Source organism: Xiphophorus hellerii, chromosome 18 (genome assembly GCF_003331165.1).
Source record: "Xiphophorus hellerii strain 12219 chromosome 18, Xiphophorus_hellerii-4.1, whole genome shotgun sequence".
NCBI lineage: Eukaryota > Metazoa > Chordata > Actinopteri > Cyprinodontiformes > Poeciliidae > Xiphophorus > Xiphophorus hellerii.
In genome coordinates this window covers 29,801,363-29,825,357 of record NC_045689.1, presented here as the reverse complement: position 1 = coordinate 29,825,357, position 23,995 = coordinate 29,801,363, and the positions used below count along the sequence as shown (strand labels likewise).

At 39.7% G+C, this 23,995-nt stretch overlaps 1 protein-coding gene across 1 annotated transcript; it reads left to right on the top strand.

Annotated features, from left to right (window-relative positions):
* Window positions 1-1,240: 1,240 nt before the first annotated feature.
* On the top strand, window positions 1,241-23,294 carry tada2a (transcriptional adaptor 2A). Its single transcript, XM_032545767.1, has 15 exons — window positions 1,241-1,382; window positions 1,846-1,952; window positions 4,055-4,114; window positions 4,220-4,311; window positions 5,625-5,782; window positions 7,300-7,388; window positions 7,562-7,634; window positions 7,714-7,777; window positions 9,828-9,871; window positions 15,423-15,533; window positions 17,553-17,624; window positions 18,997-19,129; window positions 19,463-19,506; window positions 20,730-20,809; window positions 22,555-23,294. Exons 1-15 carry the CDS (start codon window positions 1,358-1,360, stop codon window positions 22,738-22,740), a joined length of 1,338 nt encoding a protein of 445 aa, XP_032401658.1. The 5' UTR covers window positions 1,241-1,357; the 3' UTR covers window positions 22,741-23,294.
* The last annotated feature ends 701 nt before the right edge of the window (window positions 23,295-23,995 follow it).

Genomic DNA, 23,995 nt, shown 5'->3' with positions numbered 1-23,995 from the left:
ATTAGAAAACTAACATTCAGTTGTCAGATAAACTCACTTATAGACCATAAGTGGTGGAACCAGAAGCAAAGCTGCAGTTCTAGGCGTCAGCTTTTAGAGGTATTCATTTTTGCTGGATCCCCTTTTGCGCAGACAGAGGGAGTGCTTGAGCTGCTGCTGGACTTCTGGTTTGATTCGGGGGCCAGAACTGGAGAGATCCTGTGGAAAATATCTAGAACAGGATATTTATTACTTTATTCTATTAAACGGTTCAAACCATTCTCAGGCCTGGAAGAGCACTACTGAGGATGGAAAACAGTATGGGGGCGTTTTGGGGTGAACTGTAATATCCATCTCATGTCTTTCCACTTCTCAGCCTAACCAACCAACCAACACACACACACACACACACACACACATGCACACACAGTATGTCTGTCTCTCCCCACAAGGACTTAACGTTGCTCCATGAGGAGCAGTGGGTCCTCACAACGTAGTATTTGTTGGACAAATGGACCGTACAGGGTGAGAAATGCTAACACACACCGACACAAACACACACACACGGCTCAAGAGGTAGGCTGTGCTGAGGGTGAAAACAAAGGCTTGCAAGGCATTGGCATTTTTTATATGTAAGACACTGGAGCAAGAGCGACGCCTGGTGCCAAAGAGGGGAAATTTACCTTTTCCTTGTGTCCTGAATGTAAAAAGTGCTTAAATGCGGCGAATGCCTATTTGTATACATATGTTTATGTATGTAATGAGTATGTACTCATCATAACATTTGATTCAATATGTAAAGATTATGTCACCAGCGAAACAAAATAAGCTATTTTCACATTCCAGTATCTTAAAATCTAAAATGAAAATAAGTAAATAAATAAATAAAAATACAATCACAAAATAACAAGAAACAATTTTACACACACCCACTCATATATATATATATATATATATATATATATATATATATATATATATATATATATATATATATATATATATATATATATATCAACATAAACTAATAAACCCAGTGCTTATCCCGCAATTTATATGTGTCGTGAGCTGTAAGCAAAAAATGAAAATTTAAAACAATTTTGTTAGTTACAAGTTTAGGAATTGTTTCCTTTTATATATGGATCTAAATGTACTGCGCATGCATAAACATAATGTTTTATGCACTCAACGATGTCCATTCGACCTACATGTTAAAAATATTCTTAAAAATCTTGGGACTCCTGTTTCCCACATTCTGCGCATCGAATCATTTGCACTCGATTAGCTTTGACTTGAGCTCCGAGAAATAGATCAAATCCTGACCTCAATTCGGGGTTTTGTTTTTATTTATTTGTCTCTCTCCAAAACTCATACTAAAATGGACTGTCTAGCATCGTTTACAAGTAAGTGTCTGTGAAAACACATAGACAGCGAATTAAATCCAGCAGCTGCTCCTCCGCTGTTTGCGTGTTTTTGGTATTTTTTTCCAAGCCGTTGCTCTTATGTTGCTAGCCAAGCTAACTGTAGCATTCGTAGATGAAGAAAGCGCAAGAAATGTTTCATTCAAAACCCTAAAATATGTCAGCACACGTTTTGGTATTGCTGAAGATATTCGACACCAGTTAAGCAGCGATACAGACGCAAACCTGAAGCTAATTATAAGGAAGTAAATACAAACATTAGCTAGCTTTACAATTTGCAGCCAAATGTTATTTTATAGCCTAAATTAAACCCCTTTGTAATTCTGACTGACTGGAGAATATTTATTTAATGATTATATTTTATATGTATCCGTGTTCTACAGTCTATAATTAGTAAGTAAACCGTAACCATGATATTTGAATCATAGCGCCTGTAATATTGCAGATGATCCCTTTGACAAGCCGCCCTGCAGAGGATGCTCTTCGTATCTAACTGAGCCTTACATCAAGTGTGCAGAATGTGGACCAGCTCCGTTTCTGCTCTGCCTCCAGGTGAGTTAATAACAAACATGTGGCTCATCAGCAGACCTCTGACTGAACGCAGTTATAGGGAATGGTTCTATTTATTTTCTCTTATGCTTGTTGTTTTTGCACTTTTCTGCACTTGATTTTGGTCGAGTTTGGTGTTGGTTGCTAAAATTAACCTGTGTGTTATGCATGAAAGAGATAAGCACGTCGTTGGCTCCTCAGCACTCCTAAAATATCTCTGGACTGAGATGAAGCTTCGGGAATGGGGGTCTGCAGCCTGTGGCACCAGAAGTGGCTCTTTAATAACTTTCAATCGCATAATGTAGAAATGGTCAACAGCTTGGGGGGGGAATGAGGAGAATGTTTCTTTTCTTTCCTTTTCTTTTGCGTCATTGTGTCAGTTTTCATCTCTTAGCACACGCACATCTTGTGGACAAACACATCTTGGCAAGATCAGAGCATTTTCATCTTGCCCGTTTTTAAAGATATTATTCCTACTTTATTCTCAATACTTTGACTTTCATCACAAAACAAAATTTAGACTTTATTTTCTTAACATTTCAACTTTATTCTTCAAGTCAATATTTGACATTATTCTGTAAAAGAAAAGATTAAAATATCTCAGTTTTTGCTGCACGTGACCCTGACCAGTGATCCTTTGTTGACCATGACTGGGCGTGATTATAGAGACGTAACAGGAGTGTGTAGTTTCTAGGTGGACGACCTCATATAAATGAAGGTAATAATCTAGCTTTGGACTCTAACGGTTGCTAATGTAGCAAGGAGCAGATTAAAAGTTGTGGCTTTGGTCTGCTTCTAAACTTGAAACAGTCTCTCCTCTTTCTGTTAACACTCAAATAAATTTCCTTTGACATGCGAAATTTTGTGACGCTATTCTTTTCATTAATACAGTATACATTTCTAGAGAAGCATTATGTAACATTTTGTTTGTATATAGGAGCCCATGTTTTTATTTTTTTTAAAGATGATTGAGTTTTCTTTAATCCTAGATTAATTATTCTTTGTTTTATAATTACACCTGTGTAAAAATATGCAACTGGTGACACAAGAACAAAATCCTCTATATATAGCAAGACTAGCATCTTGCTAAGAGCAATTTATGTACCGCATATTTATATTTGTGTATAATCTTGATTCTTTCAGTTATTATATTAGATTATAATCGATACAGTCCTCTGCAAATATCTGTCTAGTTTAGGTGTTGAATGGTTCCAGGTATTAGTCAGTCCCTCCAGGATTTTACAGTGTTTTCTTGAGATTGTTGCAGGCTAACGTTAAGGATTTTTGTGGCGCCTTCTTTGACAGGTTTTAGTCATAACATGGTCTTACAAAAAAGTTTAGATTGCTGCACATACCCTCCCCTACAAAAGACAAGATCTTAACATATTTACGGTGCAAGTAACCTTTTCAAGAACTTTCTTGAAATAGCATCCTTAATACAAATCCAATCATGCCCCGAGGAGTTGTCAAAATTTAAAAGAAGAATTCCGTATTAATCCTTCACTTTAACGTGAGATGTTTACATTACGAGCAAATCCTACAAGACATCCGAACAGAAAAAAGGTAAATAATATCATCAGTGCGTCACCCTTGATTTTGTCTCGCAGGTTTGGCAAGACAAAAATCCCGTTCAAGAGACGGGAAGTGATATTAGAAACAGGCTACAAGTATTGGTCAAAATTCAGCCGAGTTGCAGTGATTGGTCAGAAAAGAAGGGAATACAAAAACGTCGAGGTGATCGTCAGAGATGACTGGTAAAAACTTTAATACGTGAATGACGAGTGAATTTGCATTACTGTTTACAATCGCAGCGACCTGGAAGTCCACCGCCATTTTAACTGTCCGACGGTCTTAAGAGATGGGGTCATTTGGGCCCCGCAAGTTTTGTGCAGAGTCACACTGACCCTGCGTACGCTATTATGAGTTTTGTTGTTGTTGTTGTTGCTGGAACTGACGGTCTGAACGGGACAACCTGTCGACTTCCCCCTGGTTGCTTTGGACGGTTAAAAGCTTCAGAACAGGAGAATCTCTTCCTGGTTTTAAAAGTCTTTTTAGTAGGAAGTCAGAGTGACTTCAGTCAGTCTAATCGTGTGGATCTCTTTCAGTGTTTCACCAGGGGATTTGAGTACAAAAAACATCAGAGTGATCACAAATATGAAATCATGGTGAGTATTTTTCTTTTATTTCACCATGTTGCAAACCCCCCCCCAGATCCCTCCTACACACACACGGTCCTCTGAGATGTTTTACTCTACTTCCCCACTTTGCAGACATCGGACTTCCCGGTTCTGGAGCCGGGCTGGACGGCGCAGGAGGAGATGGCGCTGCTGGAGGCGGTCATGGACTGCGGCTTTGGGAACTGGTGGGCACTTCCTCACTGTGATTTGATAAGGCCTGATTGTTTTCCCTGTGCCACACTCTCTGGTGTCATTTATTTAAGGTTTCAAGGTTTGTTTCTGGGTTTCACGGCCTCAGGGTTGAAGCTCTTCATCACACCGCTGCCGTTTGCTCTCAGGTTAAATATTAAACGTTTGCGTCGTAGCTCAGAGCGCAACACGAAGCACGAAGCTGAGCAGTCGGCCTTCCGGGGAGACGGGAACACTCTCGGCCGAATGAGTTCAGTTTGTGATGCTTTAATGACTGTGATGTTTTGGTCTGTGAGGAAATTTTCTTCCACCACAGGTTGTTGTGTCACTTATTGTTTCCAGCTAGAAAACAATAGCTTCCATCCATTTGTTTGTCTACTGATCCACTTATTTTTCCATCCAGTACATCTCTTGTGATGGGTTATTTTTGTTCAAATGTTTAGACTTTTGGATGAGAGGTGAAAATCTTCAAGAAACAAAAGAAGAACATCATGTTTTAATGATATTTCTTCATCAAAAACATACCCGGAGTGTTGCCTTAAGTCTTTCCTGGATGTTTAAGAAATCCTTTAATCTCCATGGCAACCATTCAGCTGTGCAAAACACCTGGGTTTCCCTACCTCCGCCTTCAAGGTGCAGCTCCTCCTCCGAGCTGCAGTTTCAAAGTTTCGGGACTTTCGCCTCGCAGAGCAGCCCTCCCTCCCCGCATGACTCCTCCACTCGGCTCCTTCAGACTAGCCAGCAGCAATTAGCAAACGCCTGCTGAGTTCATTGTAGGAGCTGCTTCTCAGTGCAACGCTGGTAAAAACGTTGCTAAAAGGTGAATAGAGGAGCCATGTTGTGATGACTTCCTGAAGGCGGAGTTTTAGAAAAAGTTTTTAAAGAGACAGAGGCCCAATTTCAAGGCATTAAGTTACAAAGTCAAATTTCTTTTAATTCATATTTGATATATTCAACTGAAGCTAACACAGTTGCTTAATTGAGCTATAAAATGGCTCTGTGTGGATGAAAAATACATAATACTGCCGCTTTAAAAATTCCTGAAATATTAGCCTGCGGGAATCTTTATAACTCGAAGGGACCCACCTTGTACTATACAAGCAATTCAAACACCCTGACTGGTTTTTAGTTGGCCGAATGCAATCTTGTTGTCTCCTACTCTTAACTTAAATTAAACACAATAAATAAAAACAGTATTTGCGCTCCGTTTCTTAAACCCGTCAACCCGGTGTGACCCGTTCATAAATCTGGACGAACGGTCGGCGGCGGAGCCGAAGGATGAATCTTTGTGTTTTTCTCGCCTCTCCAGGCAGGACGTAGCATATCAGATGCGCACTAAAACCAAAGAAGAATGCGAGAGCCACTACATGAAGAATTTCATCAATAACCCGCTCTTCTCCTCCACCCTGCTCAGCCTGCGGAAAGCAAAGGACTCTTGCTATGCAGACGGAGCCATTCCTTTCAAACGTAAGCTGTTTCCATGATTTATTTTCATTTTCTCTCACAACAGAACACAAAACCCTCCGAAAGAGACACAATATGCCGATTATTTTCTTAATTTTCTTTTAAAATGATGGTTAATGAGATTAGTCTGACACGGTGTTTCAAGGTAGCTTTATAAAATTATGGGAATTAATAAAATGTGATAATTTTCTAAGTGAAGTGTGGAAAATGTTTTTCAATTCTAGACTTTATCTTCCGTCCTATATAAGATTCAAAACAATTTTTTTGAGAAACATGCTTTTTACTTTCATTTACATTTAAATAAAAAGCTTTACTTGACTTTTGCTACATGTATTTTCAAGTTTTTAATCCAAATTATTGATCATTAAACTCCCTGTGGTTCCTATTCATAATATCCTCTTCTTTATTTTAGCAAACACACTACTGATTAAACCATCTGTATTTATTGTAGGTTATTCCAGTTTAGATTTTGTAAGACTACATTTTACAAATTTCCATCCAGAGGCGATGTGCTACAAATGCCAAAAAAAAAAGCTTTTAAATTTTTTTTGCAGTGGAGGAGAAAGCAACAGGCTTTTGTCGTTTGTTGAAAAGTCAAACATATAAATAGTAAAACACAAACGTTTAATATTTGACCTACTGATTGAAACTGACAGATTTTGAGCGTTGGCTGAATGATTGATGCATCTCTATAAGCTATAGCTAATTTTTTTTTGCTAAACTGTGTAAAATCCCCATGGCTTCATTTTGTAAAATATTTTTGTGAATTAAATTACATTTTAGTTTTTTCCATTGAATTTTTACTTTGAACTTTGATTGAAATTGAGCAATGCTTTTACAATAAAAAAACATGCTTCGTTGGAAAGTTGGACGATATCAGCGTCAATTATGAGTATTCAGGAAATCCAAAAGAAAATTTGTAATGATACTAATAACAGAAATTAGTAATATTAATAATAAAATATGAACATAAGAATAGGCCTAAAATCTCCGACTGCCACACCTTTTCTATAAACATTTTTCTGCTTACGGCGACTAGATGATCAGATTTTGTAACATGAACAGGGCCAGATTTAGAAGGATTTTGGCCCCTGGGATGGAAATTATTTAGTTTATTGGTGCCCTATCAACTAAAGAAAAATTTGTTTGCTAATACCGTATATTAGCAAATAACAGTATATTAATAGGTAGTGCTGTACATAAATGGTCATGACCTGATGATACCTACTGAAAATGGTAGATTTTGGCCCCAAAAAAGAGACTATAACTTCATAATTTTCAGACACTTGAGTATTGTTTATATTCATAAAACCTCCCAAATATTATTACATCTCACTTGATATGACAATATCTGCATTCATTTTTTAAAAATGTCTTTAAAAATGGTGCGGCCGCCCCCAAAAAATGATGCCCTGGGCTACTGCCCATTTGAGCCCTTTCTAAAGTCCAGCCCAGAATGTAAATAATCACAAACCACTGAAGCATTTTTGGTTCTTACATGTATTCCTCTGACCCCACAGCCTCCGACGACCCCCCCCGGCCGACCTTTGACTCGGTTCTGTCTCGGGACATGGCAGGGTACATGCCAGCCAGGGCGGACTTCATGGAGGTGAGGTTGAGCTGACTTCACCTGTCCGGACGAGTAAATCAGTCAAACGGCCACCAGAGGGCTCGGCAGTAAATGTTAATGAAAATAGTGACTCACACCTTGGGTTGTCACCCGGCAGCGAGTCGTCATAGCAACCTCATCAGAGCCTGACGCCATTTGTATCTCTCTCCTAGGAGTTCGACAACTACGCAGAATGGGATCTGAAAGACATCGACTTTGTGGACGATGACTCAGATATACTGCATGGTACGGCTACTTTAGTTTTTAATTTTTTAAATCATGTCTGATTTGCACCTTCTACTTTAACTTTCTGCTTCTTTCACAGCTCTCAAGCTCGCAGTCGTCGATATATATCATTCGAGATTAAAAGAGAGACAAAGAAGAAAGAAGTAGGTGTTTGTTTTTATTTAATTCAATGTGGAAATGCAGCCAGTAGCGTGCAGTGGTCTCAGTTTTTCAGCAGATGGCGCCAGAAGCTTCTGTATTCATTGCCCTGCTGTTTTCTACACTGGGTTACAAACAGTAATTCCAGCAGCTCTCTGCTTACTTAGCATCTAGCATTTCACCGGACGGATGTATTTATAACATTGTTTGGTGTTTTGTCAAAAGCCGCCAGTACAGAGTAGATGGGATTATCACTGAACGGGTTGCTAACTTTAAGCCGATTTATTGCTGCCGTACATTTGGTCTTTCAGAATTGAATTTACAAGCCGCAGGGTGTCTGTTCACTCCATGAATATATTTAGATATGCATTTGTTCTTTTCTCTAACATGTGAATGCCAGCCTGTTTGACAACATGCCCGTTCTCCCAGCAGGAAAGAAATAAAAAATGTTTTTTAATCCTGAAGAACAATCCGATTTACAGAAAGCGGCGTCCTCACTTTTGGTCTTTTTGTTTCCCTGCATTTTGTCCTCTATCTTAGACACCATTCACATGAAATTCTAGCAGATTTACTCATTCCACTTTAGTTGTTCCAATCATCACATAAATATTTGATTAATTAAGTGTTTTGTGTGTGTGTGTGGGTGTGTCTTTTTTAGTATTTGCCAATACTAAGCTCTTTGTAGCGTTGGCCAAACTAAGAAAACTGAACATTTAAATGATCATCTTAAGATGACAATAAAACTAATAAAAGATTTTCAGTTGTGCCATTATATTTTTTTAGATTTAAAAAAAAAAGTTTCCAGAGGTGGCAATGAGCTGCACAAAAATAGCAAAATTGAATAGTATTATTGATCTCTGATAACCCACAGAAAAGTTTTTTTTATGATATCTTAAAAATTACAACGGCACAAATGGACATTTTTGCTGCACAAATGTAGCACACTTGATTGACGCCATATTTCATTTGATTTTGTAAATTTGGGCTGGCTGGTTGACCTTTGACCTCTGGAAACTGTAATTAACATCGTTAAGATGATGGCGGCACAAGCAGAAACTTTTGCTGCACAAACGTTGGTGCAAACGTTTCTGACTCGGGGGGTCAAAGATGCACTGTTGTACAATTGCACATCTGTTCACACCCATTATTACGTGTACATAGTGTAACATGAGTTTGGGGGCGTGGCCAGAAGCCACTTATTTGCATAAAAGCGACAGACAGACCTGACCAGGCGACATTTCATTAACTGAGGATGAGTTTGTGTAAGAAATGTAATGTACATGTTTTGTAGAACCCATGCACATCTCTTCACTTGTTTTTAAGGAAGCATAATAGGTGTTCTTTAACATTATTTTTTCTTTTAGGAGGAAAATAAATTTACTGTTGTTATCCTGCCAGCTGTCACTCTTTGTCACTACACACTGCGCCTCGCATCCATCACAGTCAACTTTAACGAGTTTCTGCTCCCTGAACTCCGTGGAACGGCATTCAAGGCTCGCAAAGCGTTTCGCAGCCTCCTCGAGCAGCCAGGCTCCTATTTTGTCTCTGCTAAGTTGTCAGAGAGGATTGTAAGATCAGACCTTGAGCTTCAGAACATCAGAGCTCACATTTGTGAGCTTTCTCCGGCCCTAAGAGCACTGAATTCTGTTTGGTAGAAACCGGCCTTAGACGGCTTTAAAAAGCAGTAGCCTTGTTTCGCTTTCCAGGAATCGGCGACGCTGACGCTGGCTCCACGGTTTCCTGTGTCGCCCGATTCATCCCGAAGTTCAACTGCTCATTTTGAACATAGTTCACTAATAAGTGTTAATAATTGTAGTCCTGGTGTGTTTTTGGCTGCCTTTCAGATCTTGGGTTTGAAGAGTTCGTCTCACAGGTTCAGGATAGACAAACTGACCAAAGAGTGATTTAGGATTGGCATTAAAAGACAGCTTTATTGGGAGTTTATTTGATATTTATACTGAGATAACGTTACACCTAAGTGGATTCCATTTCTTGTAGGTTTGCTTCAGCAATCAAAGGATCGTTTTTCTGAACCGCTCTGTTCGTCTCTTTCAGGATCATTCGAGACCATGGTTTGATCAACCTGCGCAAATTCCAGAGTGAGTTCCCTTCAGAAGCTCATTAGCTCTGCTGAGTCATTCACAACGGCTTGGCCAGACATTTCATACCTGGCAGCCAAATCGCTGCTCTGCTTTCTGGAGGATGTGTGCAAACAAAACTGTGCTGTAATAACCTTCATTTGTCTTTTAAGGTCCTGGACTGTTTACATTATTTTTAGTTGTATTTGAGCTTGGATAAATACGGAAATAAATGTTTCCGTCCAATTTGTTTAAAAAAGACTAGAGAGGAACGTTTTTAACTTAAAGAGCTAAGATTAGTGTTTTTCTGTCTAAATGATGGAAATGGCCAGACAGCATATTAGGGCTTCATAGACACAAGAAAAAAAAGGAGGTAATTTTCCCAAAACAAACTCTGAAACTTTGGGATTTATTTCACGTATTTCCTAGAAAGAACTTGGTCATTTTTTGAGCTTGTCAAAATTTTTCGACTTGGAAATTCACTCAGTTTCAAATGTAGAAAATTTTCAGCTCTTTGCTCTCAGAATTTCCTTTTCTTTTCTAGAAAATTTTTGAGATTAATCTCAGCAAGGGGGAGACTACCTGCATTGCATAGATCAGCTTGATTGACAGCACTAAGACCCTCCTCCCTCCCCGCTCTGATTGGTTGTCTATGATCATAATATGCTATCACAACATAGTGACAGTTTTAACACACATATTAAATTTATTATATATTTTTTTACAAAAGTTACCTATTGCATCTTCAATTATATTATCACTTTCAAAAACTGTGTATATTATTACGATTTTGACATCCATCTTGAGTTGAGCGTACTTAAACTACAAAATACAGAAACAAAAAGGAGAATCTGAAACCTGATAGCTCTGTTGTTTTTATGTCATCAACAGGAGAACATTTTGTGCTTTAACTTCTTCGTTCCCTGTTTTGTACCATGAATACATTTTGCACATCGGTTCTGTCATAATGGATGAGCAAAACCTTCACTAGCTACAAAGAATTACGGCTATGTTCACACTTCAAACATAAAATATGATGTATGTTTTTTAAAGAAACAGAAAAATGTGCGAGTCTTCCTGTCAGTATGGGCTGTGGGAGTTGGGCGTAACCTCACTCCCCTGTTTTGAAGGGCGTTGCTGCAGAGACGGCCGCGTCCTCCACCTGTCACAGGTTGGATTTCACCGGGTTCAGCGATATAATTCCTTGCAGGGAGGGAGCAGATGGGTTTAGATTTTTATGGCGAGCTTGCGCCGCGAAAGGATTTTGTCTGGTTATAGTGCCTCGTAACTTTCCTCGCCACGTGTTGCTCCGCGGAGCCCGCTCCCGGTTCGGGAGTCGGAACAGTTCCCCCTCATCTTTTATTGACGTTTCCCTTCAGCCCACCGGTTAGCCCCTGCTGCCTTATCTCTGCAGCCTTTTCAAGACAAAAGCCAACTCAAGCTGGAGCTGCACACCGGTTGCCATGGAGACTGTCAAAGAGCGCGTGTGTGTATGCGTGCGCGTTCATGCGTCTGTCACATGCGATCATGGGAGTGGTGGCGACTCTGGCGACCCGTCGGTCCGCTTGTCGTTGGTTGTTTGGGCCCAGTTTGGAGTTCTGGTCTCCTCCCTTTGGTGTGTGTAGGTGTGTGTGTGTGTCCGGTGTTTGGTTAGGTGCACGACTCATAGGCTCACCCGGAGACGGCAGCTGTTAATTAGCGCTCTCACACGCCGCAGTCTGAACCCACAAAAGAAGCCTCTCCTCCCGGGCTCCGACACTCGTCTTGTTACTCGGCAACGCGGCCGAAGCTTTCAGGCGAACACAACAAGTCTCGGAGTGTGTTTCCGTGTTCAAGGGAGTTAAATGTGTGAACACTCACCAGCGGCGCGTCTCTCTGGCAAATCATGCAGAAAAGAGATGAGTTTCTGTTTTCATGCAGCAAGGCTGCTGAATGTTTTATTGCGTATGAGTTTGAGATTCTTCCTCTGCAATGGATAAGAAATCGAAAATTTTGTTTATTTAGGTTATTGAACGAGTTGTAAATCTTGAATTTATACAGTTTCTTATAAACTTATTTATCCCCCTGAAACTTTGTTGCGTTTTGCTTTATCACAACCATAAACCTCAATGTGTTCTGTTTTGATTTACGTGGTTTTATGTGATAGGCCACCACAAATTGGAAAGTAGAAGAGAAACAGCACAAAGTGTTTAAAAAAATTCTAAGCTGGAAACTAATAAATGTGGCGCACATTTATATCGCCTTAAGATCAGAAGCTTGTAGAAGCACCTTTGGTTCCAGTGGCAGCCTTTCGGGGATTTTTGCTCATGTTTTTTGGCAATAAAATCTCAAGTTCAGTCTGATTGGTTGGAGAGAATCAGTGGACGTTATCATCTCTCAGCTACTGCCACAGACTCTCAGCTAGATTTAGGTCTGGTTCTTGACCAAGCAAATCTAACCCATACATGTTTCAATCTAAAGCACTACAGGCGAGTGTTTCTGTATTATTTTTATTGCTGTATTATTAAGTTAACCTAGCATTAGGACAACTTTTGTATCCTCTTACAGGATTTCTACCATTGCTAACACACACACAAACACATAAGTTTGTATTTCTACACATATGAGGACTTTGCATTGACTTCCACTCATTTTATGTCCTTCATTTATACCTAAACCAGACATTTTTCCTAACCCTCACCAGTACTAGTCTATTCCTGACCCTACCTCTAACTTAATTCACCTCTAATTTACCTCTAAGGTAACCCTAAACAAGGAGTATACCCTATTAGGGCCAAGCTTTGGTCCCCATAAGGACATCAGTCTTCAGAAGGTCAGTGAATATGCCAGAAATTGTCTTAAGACTAGATAAACAAGTACACCCCCCCCCCCCCCCCCCCCCCCCACGCACACAAACACACAGTATCTTTCTATATTCTCAGGGACTTTGCATTGACTTCCATTCATTTTCAATACATTTCTCTAAACTAACCCTTTCCCAAAACCATTACCAGTACATACCTAACCCTATGCCCAACCTAAACTGAATTCACATCTTAGTCCTAAACCTAACCCATAACCCAAAACCAGCATTTCTTGTTTTTTGGGGACCTGGGGCTTTATACCACTTCCACTGATAAATTATTTCACTTATAACAAAACATTTTCCCATGTTGTTATAAGTGAAATGATCTCCAACGGACCTAATATTTATTCATAAATACTATTGAATTTTTGACATAAAAAAAAGTTTCACTATCTTGCTGAAAAGTTACTTGTAAGTTAGTTTTGTCTTATTCTAGGCGTATTTGCTTTAGAAATTAGACCAAATTTGCTTGGTAAGATTGTGTGTTTTTGCAGTGCAGGTGCAGTTTTAAGGCGAAGACTCGTAATCAGCTTCAGTGCAGCTGGTCACTCCCAGCCGCCTGGCTCAGCTCATCCGTTTTTTCCCGTAGCGGACCAGAAACGGTACACCTCAGAAATTAATATGTTCTAATAACGTCACCTCTCACATTCCCAAAAAATGAATAGAAGAGGAGGATTTAAAATCTAGCTTTATCAAGCAGTTACTGATGCTGGGTTTTTTTTGTGTGTGTTAAAGTTATAATCAGCTTGAAATGTTACCACATTAGTGATTTCAATATTTCCCCTATCCAGATTGAGAGCTCTGAGAGGCAAACTCATACATAGTGTTGACAATTAAAGATCTTTGTATTGACTGTATTATGCAAGCTGAGCTGTGTAAAGACACCCTGAGTGTTAATAGCTTTTTGTGTAATCAGTGTTTTTGGATGAGAAGTGAGGATCCATTCGGCTGCAGGGAGAGAATTCGTTCCCTGCAGCCGCCTCAGGAGATCATATCAGCCCCGTCTGCACAGAGCGGTGGTGATAACAGGTGCAGCCGCGGCGCACAGGCAGGGTTTTATTCTGATCATGGGTGTGTATCCCCCCCCAGCCAATGTTCTAAATCGACCCGCCGGGTCTCTTGAAGTCATACTTTGATTCCTAAACAAAACCTGTGGTTTAAAAAGTAGCTGGACCTCCATCGACCCCGTTCACTGCGGCGCCGAATCGTTTCACCAGCCCAGGATAAAAGGTCGGGAAGGTGTTTTCGTTCTGCCGTCTCCCGTGTCGAGCATGAATAGGTGGAAGTGGCGATGGGAAAATTGCATAAACGGACCACGAATCACTGTGAACAATGTGCGTTTTTCAGTCTAAATGTGATCCCGAGTTCAGTTATTCTAGTGTGTCAGGCTCTTATGTTTTAGTTTTTAATTATTGCAATAAAATTATTTGGTTATTTCAAATGCTTCTTTATTTTCAACAAACTTATTTTAGAAATGAGAACATCTTTTCTATATTGGGTATTAGATGGGGAGCCCAAACGTTATCCATGTTTCATATTTATTGGCTATAAACTCAAGTTTTCATTGATTTATTTGATAAAATCACTTCTGTTATTATTGTTAGGTTTTTTTAACAGAAATTTGGTGCAAAAGTTGGAATTTATTGGGGATTTCCTCCAATCCACAGTCACAATTCTATATTGTCACCTTCCTAAAATAATGGTCTAAGTCACTATTTGCCAAAAGTGATACTGGCAAAAAACAGGGAGGAATGTGCCAATATTGAAGTTCAAATACACTTAAATTGTCATAACATGTGATTAATGCCCTGTACACACGAAGCCGGGCAAATATCTCCGCCACTTTATTTAAAAAAATATAAACACAGGATCTCTTTCAGAAAAGTTTTCATCCACATGAATCCGCACAAATCCGCCCCTGAGCGTTGTATAAAACATGCCAGACCCATGGGGGGCAGTGTAGCGCACAGCTACAACCTATATCAGCCAATCGGATTGCTTCAAAAACAACCACAACTTCAGAAACAACCAATCAGAGCCAGGAGGAGGGTCTTAGTGCTGTCAATCACTCTCGTGTATGTGCTGCTCTCACCTTCCATCTTTGCTCTCTGCTACGCTACAGCTCCTCCCCCACTGCAGAGCCTGTCGTGATTGCTAAGGCTAGTTAGCATGACCACAATGACGGCAGAAAAATGGTTTTCCTGGAACAGTCAGTGGTTTCTCTATTAGCACATTGAGCAGGGCAGGACCCTGATTGGCAGGCCACCCCAGGCCTCCTGCCAATCTGGGTCGTCTCTGATTGGCTATTTCTGATCAGTAGGGATGCATTTCTGCTAATGGCAATAGCAGCTCAGGGAGGAATTGGAGGACCTCGATCTTTTCACAGATTATCTGTCTCATAGTGTTAAAATATAACGACAGTTTAAACAAACGTGTAAAAAAACCAACGCTTTTTAATAAAAGTTACGTGCTGCAGCTTGAAGTTTCTTTCATACTTTAGAAAAACAGTGGTTAAGTGCATCACTAAAAGCCATTGAGTGACATTAATGTAACAGGTTTGTTCTCTGTCCATTAACTCACAAACTAAATGACTTTCCAGCTGAAGCAGCAGAAGTCATAAACTGCTCCTGAGGAGGCGGATCGCTTCTTTCATGTTTCTGAGTTATATTCTCCTGGATCTGCTGCCCACTCATTCCTGTCCTCTCTTCTCTCTCTCTCTCCTGTTAGTGTTGGAGCGGTGTTACCCGAAAGAGGTGCAGGAGCTGTATGAGGTCATGAGGCGGTTCGCCAGAGTGGTTGGACCGACCGAACACGACAAATTCATCGAAAGCCACGCACGTCAGTATCTGCCCCTGGCGCGTTCACCTGAGAACATGCACAGAGTTTATTCACCAAGATCGAGCCAGTTTGAGTAACCTGGCTTTCTGATTTTCACTCTGGAAGGATGTAACTTTTAATCCCGGTGGGAAGACGAAGTGACATTACCGCTTTCTGTCTTTAGGAAGTGTGTGGATATTTTCTTATTTCATTTAATCTTTTGAAATGTTTCTTCTTTCTGAAGTTTTTAATTGGATTTGACAAGATTCAAATTTATTTAGAAGACACACATTTCTATACCTGTTGCCCAAGATGTCGCGCTTTAGGACGTCATCTCGCCCTTATTCGTTCACGGTGAACCCAACCAGGGATGACGTGGTGTTGCCTGAACACACACCTGCTTTCTGGAGGCATGTTGGCGTTCAGTAATGGAAGGCGTGACATCTAACACAGCAGCGATGGTGTCTGGTGTGGCATGATCTGCCGTTCCTGCTCAAGCTTTTACACACAGCGTTGGCTCTGAAACGTCCCTGTGTCTCTGCTGATCGTAGAGAACAGGATGTGTGTGAGTGTGTGAAGGCGTCTCTGTCTGCAGCAGGTGTTGCATGCTTGAAACTGACTGGAATTACTTGAGAGCTGACTGGCTCTTTGTTCTAACAATTTTCAGAAAAATATATTTTAAGAAAAGGGCCTTATTTCCATTCCTGCATTGGTAGACGCAAAGTTCTCATTTTCATCATTGAGCAACACCAGAAAACTGTTTTCTGCTGATCCCCATTCTTGTATGTTTGTTGTCACTTGAAGCATAAATACACACATCCCTTTTAGCCCAGCCATTTTACCGTTTCGGATCTGGATGGATGAACTTGTTTGATGGAAGATGTGCCCTTCACCCTGAGAGGAAAAGGCAAATACCTTCTATAAATCTTAAAATAATGTTGTCACCATTGAAATGAGTCCTGTTCCGACATGGGCTGAAAAGCTGCTGCTACAGGAAGGAGCCATTTCTCAGAAGCCAACTTAGAAACCCAGATTACATTTCAGGGTTTCCCCAGAAAAGCTGCTGTGTTTGGTGGTAGGGATGCTAGGTGTATAAAAAACTTTTTAAAATAAACACACAGCACTTAGCCTGGTGGGGGCAAGTTAAGTCTGGTAGCCCGCCAGGCTTAGAATACTCGAGGAAGCATTCTAAGCCTTCCTTAAGGCTTAGAATATTTCCTTGGTTTCTGGAGGCATGCACAGTACAGAGGTATGATGACAATTGGAGCGCTTGGCAAACATTTTTGTTGTTTGTTCCTCTAGCTGCGTTTCCATTAGCCACATAATGGCTCAATTTAACAGTAAGAAAATAAATTCACATAATGGAAATACAGCAATTTTGGAAAAAAATCATTTCCCTATAAAAGGTTTTGGTGTCAAGATGAGGCCATATCAAAATTGGTTTATTTCGCAAAACTCCGATGGAAACACTGTTTTTGGATCACGCGAGTCATGTGATCAACAACCAGGTGTTGCCACTGGCACAAACCGCAAAGAAGACGACGACAGGAAGGAGGATTGGAGGATGATGGCACGGCATGTTTTTTTTTACTGACTTATCATGTGAACCAGTTTATTCACGTGTGATTTTTAAAAATAAATGTTTCTTATTTAATGAAAACACAACAATTGCAAAATTGTGTCATTTTAACTTCAGCCGAATATCGTCAAAGTTTTGCGCACATTTGTAATGAAGACTCGGCTTCTGACTGTAGCACCGTAGTCCTGATGATTATCACTTTGTTTTACTTTATACTTTTGGTTTTTTTTTTATGGTTGAAGAGAAAATAAAATCTGTCCTGACTTGAACATGTATAAAAATCCGACTTTTATTGTATTTATTCAGCCATCTGAAGGACTAAACTCGATTTTTGCGTCCGCCAGAGTGTCTGGAGGCTCCTTTCAAACAGTCTGCGGCTCTGAATGGGCATCTACTGTTATGTTCATGAATCAGTCTGTGCAGATGTGCATTAAGCGACCTTCAACTCTTTCTCTTCACAGTTGAGTTCGAGCTGAGGAGAGAGATCCGCAGGCTGCAGGAATACAGGAAGGCAGGAATCAAGTCCTTCTGCAGTGAGTGGAGTTTGATATTTTCACTTTTTGGGACCAAAAACGTCAAGTATAAACCTGAGTGTTTATGGTTCTCATATTCAGGACACTGGACACATTTTTGTAAACATCCCTGCACTCTGGGGAAACGTGACAGAAAGATGTGATTTCTACAACAATTGCAGACACATTCTCTGAATACAGAGGAATTTTCCAACATAAATATCAAAAGTTATGTGTAGTTTTATAATTGTGGCTATTTAGGAAAGATGAGCTGAGAATATTTGGATATCCAAGAATCTCTGTACTCCAACAACACAATTTTACTCTCTAGAAGAGAAGAGTTTCTTAAATCTTTGCCCGACTTTACCGATAAATGTTAGGAAATTGCCTCAGTTATGAAGAAGCTGCCTTCACTGCCGAAGCAATAACATAATCGTCTACAATCCAAAGGTCAAACTTTGTCTTCAAGAGGAAATATTACAGACGGGACCTTAAGTTTAGATGAAACTCAGTCACTTTTCTTAATCTTCCTTTAACATTTAGTTTGTCTCCAGGTTCAGCTGGAATTCTTTGGAGATTTGTTTTAGAAAAGTGTACAGGAAAGATTTTTGACTTTGATGATGATTGACCTGTCGCAAAAAGAAATTAATCAATTAAACACACGAAGAATTAAAATGAGCTCAATAATTTCCATTTCGATAACTGATATTTTTTGAATGGCAGTTTTGTTGACAGACACATGGCAGTCCATTTTATGTTTTTCATTTCTATTTTTATTTATTGATTTTGGTTCTCATGTTTTACTTAGGATATGTAAAACATCTTCCAGTACAAATGTTTAGTGTCTTTTACAAAACGAAAATTTATTAGTCTTGAACTTTCATTGCTACCCTATTGTTGGCACGTTACTTAAAATGGCCTCAAAGAAAAAAATATTATCGTCTATCGCAATAATTATTGAGACAATTTATTGTCCAGCAAATTGTTATTGTGACAGACCTGATGCTGTACATGTAAAAAAGCGATGGTGTAATAAGCTTACACTTTTTTCAATCTACGCTTTGTGTTCTTGCATTGGCAGGAATTTAAATATTTATTTCTGTGCTAGCTCCTTTTTTGCTTTTGCTCCTTTTGTTTTTCTTTTCAGCATTGTGTGTTTTTCTTTTCAATGTTTTTTTTTTTACTTGCGTTAAGAAAGGTTAAAAATGACTGAAACATATATATTGAATAAAAACAAACCGAAAACATTTAAGGCGGCAGGTCCTTTGCTGGTTATTGTTGCATTAACCCGTATGACAATGCGTTGCACTGCTTTCCATTGTTGTCTACAGCAGGTACCAGCTTGCTGTGGCTCCACATTTGAACATTTCCTCGTACGTTTTCCGTCCATCAGGTGCCAAGGTGTACGAGCGAGTGAAGAGGATGCGCGAGGACGAGCGGAGGAAGAGGACCATGCTGAATGACGTTCTGCAGTACATCCAGGACGGCAGAGCGTGTCAGCAGTGGCTCAGCAAGCAGGCGGCCATGTGAGCGTCCGAAGGGTTCGCGCGATCTGCGTGTTACGCTACGCTACAATAAACCCCATTCCTACATTAGCGTGTGCTGCCATTTCAACACGTGCCACTCTGGTTTTGTTTTGTTTTGTTTTCTTTCATCGTCGTCTTTTCCACTGGCTGTCGTCCAACTTCCACCTCTAAATAAAAACTCTCAAACGGAATGACTCATCTTTTTTTTTTCTTTTTGGATGACATTCTGGAGTGAGAGTAGTGAACAGAGCGGCTGCGTAAAAGTGGGATGTGTGTCTGCATAAACACAGCAGCAGAGATGATGAGGCTTTTTCTTTCTCCTCTTTGTTACAGAGATGCTGGCGTCACTCCAGCTGTCACAACAATCACGGTGTCAGGTAGGAAGTTTCTCTCCTAGTCTTCCTCTGCGCTCCATCCTCTGTGTCATCTCAGCGTGGCTGCAGGGCTCAGCCGTAACAATAGAGCTTTTCTCCTTAAATCCTCAAAAACACACTTTCGCGAGCATTTTTATTCTGCTCTTTCTCTCGTTTAAAATGGCATCGGTTCTCTTTGCTCCCAGAGCTTAAAATGGACACTCCTACAACTCTGCATGTGCAGGAGTTGGCAAAACTCTCATGTTTCCAGACCTTTAGTTTTATTTAAGTGATACAGAATTTCCCAGATGGTGCTGCAGTATTATAGATCTATTCAAGACTCTACTAGACTATATGAAACTATTGCTAAAGTATGCTATATACTATGCCATACAATGCTATATTGTGCTATAATATGCTTTGCTTTGCTATGCTGCACTGCACTGCTACACTGTTATTCCACAGTATATGTTCAGTATATGCTAAACATATAGGATATACTATAAGTTATATGTATATAGCAGATATACAGTATATAGTAGTTTAGTTTACTCTGGACTAGTATAGTCTGCTGTACCTGGCTTTCCTAGACTATACTATGGTATTCCATGTTGTTATATAATATTCTTCACTACATTATGTTATGCTATACAATACTATGATGTTTTATGCTATGCTAAACTATACTAAACTGTACTATACTATACCATATTATACTGTAGTGTGCTAGACTATACTGTGCTGTACTGTACTATTCTATAGTGTGCTGTGCTACATTATACTTAACTATATTATGCTATGCTTTGCTAACCTACAGTAGACAATACTGTGCTGTGTCAGGCTATGTTCTACTATATTATACTTTGGTATATAATGTAAACTATGCTGTGCTACACTACACTAGACATATACTACACTATACCATGCTAAGCTAAGCTAAGCTCTGTGGTAGGTTTACAGAGCCCTTCACGCCTCCTGTTAAGATAAGTCATATTTTATTACAGTAGCATATTGTGAAACTGAACATTTTAGAAAACAGTAAGCCTTAATTTCATCACATTAAGTCAGTGGAGAAAATCACAAGTTAAGAAATTATTATTTTCAACACCGTCAGCTGTGCTACTGAGCCATTTCACGCTTTGTAACGTTTTGTTCCCCTGACAGTTAACAGTCTGCTGTCTGATGTTTAAAGCAGCGTTGCCGTGTGAACTGAGTGTTTTAAACGTTATTACATGTCTGCTGCTCAGCAACAGGCAGGCGGAGCGCGCCTCCTCTCAACCTGACCGGACTTCCAGGGACAGAGAAGCTCGACGAGCGTGAGAAGGAGGTACGGCCATGACAGCCTCACACACAGGCGGCCAGTGTGTGAGGCCTTTTCCGTGATTTTTAAAACCCACCTGCTTCAGATGCATTTGCATTGTTTTATGCCAAAATTTGCGATGTGTTTTTGTGGATATGTACAGGAGAAACTTTGACAAAAGCTGCCAAGTCCGACCCGGAGTTTGTGTGCATAGGCAGAAAGGAGACTGCTCACTGTTTTCTAATGATCTAAGCCAAAGGTTTACCACTGCATTTCCATAAAACTTGATCTGGCAATCATAAGAGATTAGCGCAGCATTTTTCCAGGAGTGACCATGACCTCCGCGGATCACCGGATAAAAGTAGCACATCCAGGTCTTTTCCTAGCGTCTAAAGAAAGACGAGATTTAACTCAGAAGAAAGAAATTGTCCCTTTATGTGAGACTTGAAGGAGATAAAGATTCAGCTTTCTCTTTCTTCAGAAATTTTCTAGTTTTCTTTAATCTTATATCCAAAAGATGCATTTTTTACAGCATTCTGCGGTATGAAAGTAATTAAGTTAATTAAGTTTAAGTTGAGAATTTTTATATATTTGTTATCCAACTGGTGCTTAAATTCAGCAGTTATTGTTTCTAGTCACTGTTTTTACAAAATGGGCCTTAATAAAACTTTGGCTTTTTTGACAAAATATTAACAAAAAAAATTTTTTCCAACATAAAATTTCATTAAAAATTTGTGCAAAATAAGGACTAACATAACCATGTAACATGGAATTAGTGACTGCATAAATGTTCACCCCTTCAACAAAGGTCCAGTCAATTAGTGGTGGTTGGATAGAGGTCACCTGAGTGCACTGCGTGTGTGTAAAGACACCTGTGTCTGGAAGGTAAAATTCACTGGTTAATCAGTATTCGCAACATAAAGACATAACACTCCAAGCAAATCAGAGAAAAGATTATTGAAAAGTATAAGTCAGGGAATGGTTACAAATAAATCTCTAAAGGCCTGAACATCCTCTGGAGTTCAGTTAGATTGCCAAGATATGGAGGGAGCTGATCCACCGTTTATTGCGATTTATCACGTAGCCACATGTTGATTTTAAAGATCTTGTCAGACTCGGTATGATGTAAGCGCTTTGTTTTTTATACCTGAGTTTTACTGGGAAGTTACTGTATGGCTGGAACGACTAATGAGATTAATCGATGATTAAAATAATCCCCATCTAATTTAAGAATCGATTAGTCGTTAACTGGAGCATACAGACTCTAAAAAAGGCCATTTGCTGAAAGAACACACTCAGAGCAGTAATTGTACCAACAAATGTACACATATATATATAAACGTATGTATACACAAAACATAAATACATTTGTCATTTAAGATAAAAACACCTTTTCTGTAAACATGTTTTACCCAAAACAGTTTTAGCTTCATTGTTTCGAATCCACTAAACGAAAGCTGTCATTGCATTGTAGGCAGTCAAATGTTTGTTTTCTCATTAAAACTAATATTATATAAAATAAATCTTAAGATGTTAAATGAAAATGTTCAGAATGTTCCAGTGTTTTATCTGATTAATCGATTAATCGTCAGAATAATAGATTACTAAAATAATCCCTAATTTACGGCAGAAAGACTCCCTTCGCTCTTTGCTTTTGTAGTTTTGATCAACTAAAACTGGATCTCAATAAACTTCCTGTAAGGTAAGTCTTCCTGATGCGTGCGGCAGCCATAAAAACACACGTTTTCTTTCTTCCCGTGCGTTTTGCGTAGCTGTGCCAGGTGGTGCGGCTGGTGCCGGGGGCCTACCTGGAGTACAAGCAGGCTTTACTCAACGAGTGCAGGCGGCAGGGCGGGCTGCGGCTGGCGCAGGCCCGAGCGCTGATCAAGATCGACGTCAACAAGACGCGCAAAATCTACGACTTCCTCATCAAAGAGGGATACATCACCAAGGCGTAGTCAGAGGTTCATTCTACTGTAATCCTCCTCAGACTGACAATGTTTTTAAAAGTGTTTTTATTTTCAAGTGTTGCCATGTCGTGGCCGTCAGTTTTTACACATAGTAAAATGACGTGTTTGTGTTATTCTGTGTCTGACTGGCTCCTGTTTTAATGACTTAGTTCTTGTCAGATTGGCTGATGAATAGATCTTGGTGAAACATAATTTTGATGATTAAATCAAAATAGTCCTTTCCATTGTTTTTCAAAGCAAATCATTTAAAAATAGTCAATTTTGAGCCACAAAAACGAGAGTCGGATCCAGGGCTTTGTAATACCAACATAGGCTACCAGGTGAGGACAATAATGTGTCTCCTGGAACCATGGATCGCTCTGTAAGAGGCAGCAGCCAGAACGCTCAGGTTACCATGTTTGTGAGCATAAAGTTTCTCAATTAAGAAAATGTCTTATTTATTTTAATTGAGGAAAAGATTTTGAAAAAAACATGAGATTTTAACTTTGTCTTCTGTCCGCATAAATCTTTACTGAAAATAAAATAAAAAATTTTGAATTGAATTTGAATGTGAATTGAAAAACTACTTAAATTCTTTCATCTCCATATTTAATAACTAATTTCAACTGTGACATTTTAGGGCTAAATGAAAATTTTTTAAAAAGAGTTTACTTTTTTTTTGCTTTTGCAAAATTGAAAAGTATTCAATTTTGAATTAATTTCCCCGAAGAGTTTTTGCGCCGCTAGTGGCTCGCGTTTTTTGCGGCAGTAGGCAGACAGGAAAGAGGGCGAGGACATGCGGCAAAGGTCGCCGGGACCGGGAGTCGAACCCGCGACGTCCACGTTGAGGACTAAGGCCTCCAAACGTGGGTCGTGCTAACCCCCTGCGCCACCACAGCACGCCCCCAAACACTCAGATTTTTGATGCAATTCATCGTGTTTTCTTTACAAAAGAAAAAAGTTTCGGACACTTTGTTGCGCGTTTCTCGTACACCCGTAAATACGCACAAGCAGGATCCACAAATAACGACGACGGACGACAAAGTAGCTTCTCTTGGCCCATTTCTGTGTCAAAAACCATCTGCTGGGACGCTGGATTATCCTGTTGTTGTGGTAAAAGGAGTTGGCGTATCACCGAAGCTAATCAAGGCTAAAATAGCATCTAATGCTAACCATGGCGCAGCAAACAAAGACGTCCCCAACTCTAAAGCCAGCATCCGCAGTCCTAAAAAAAACCAAACAATTCTTACAAGAAGTTACGAAT

Coding starts and splice junctions, on each gene's coding strand:
- tada2a (XM_032545767.1), top strand. CDS start 1,358: ATGGACTGTCTAGCATCGTTTACAA. Junction 17,625..18,996: donor AGGAATCAAGTCCTTCTGCA/GTGAGTGGAGTT, acceptor TCCGTCCATCAG/GTGCCAAGGTGTACGAGCGA. Junction 20,810..22,554: donor TCGACGAGCGTGAGAAGGAG/GTACGGCCATGA, acceptor CGTTTTGCGTAG/CTGTGCCAGGTGGTGCGGCT.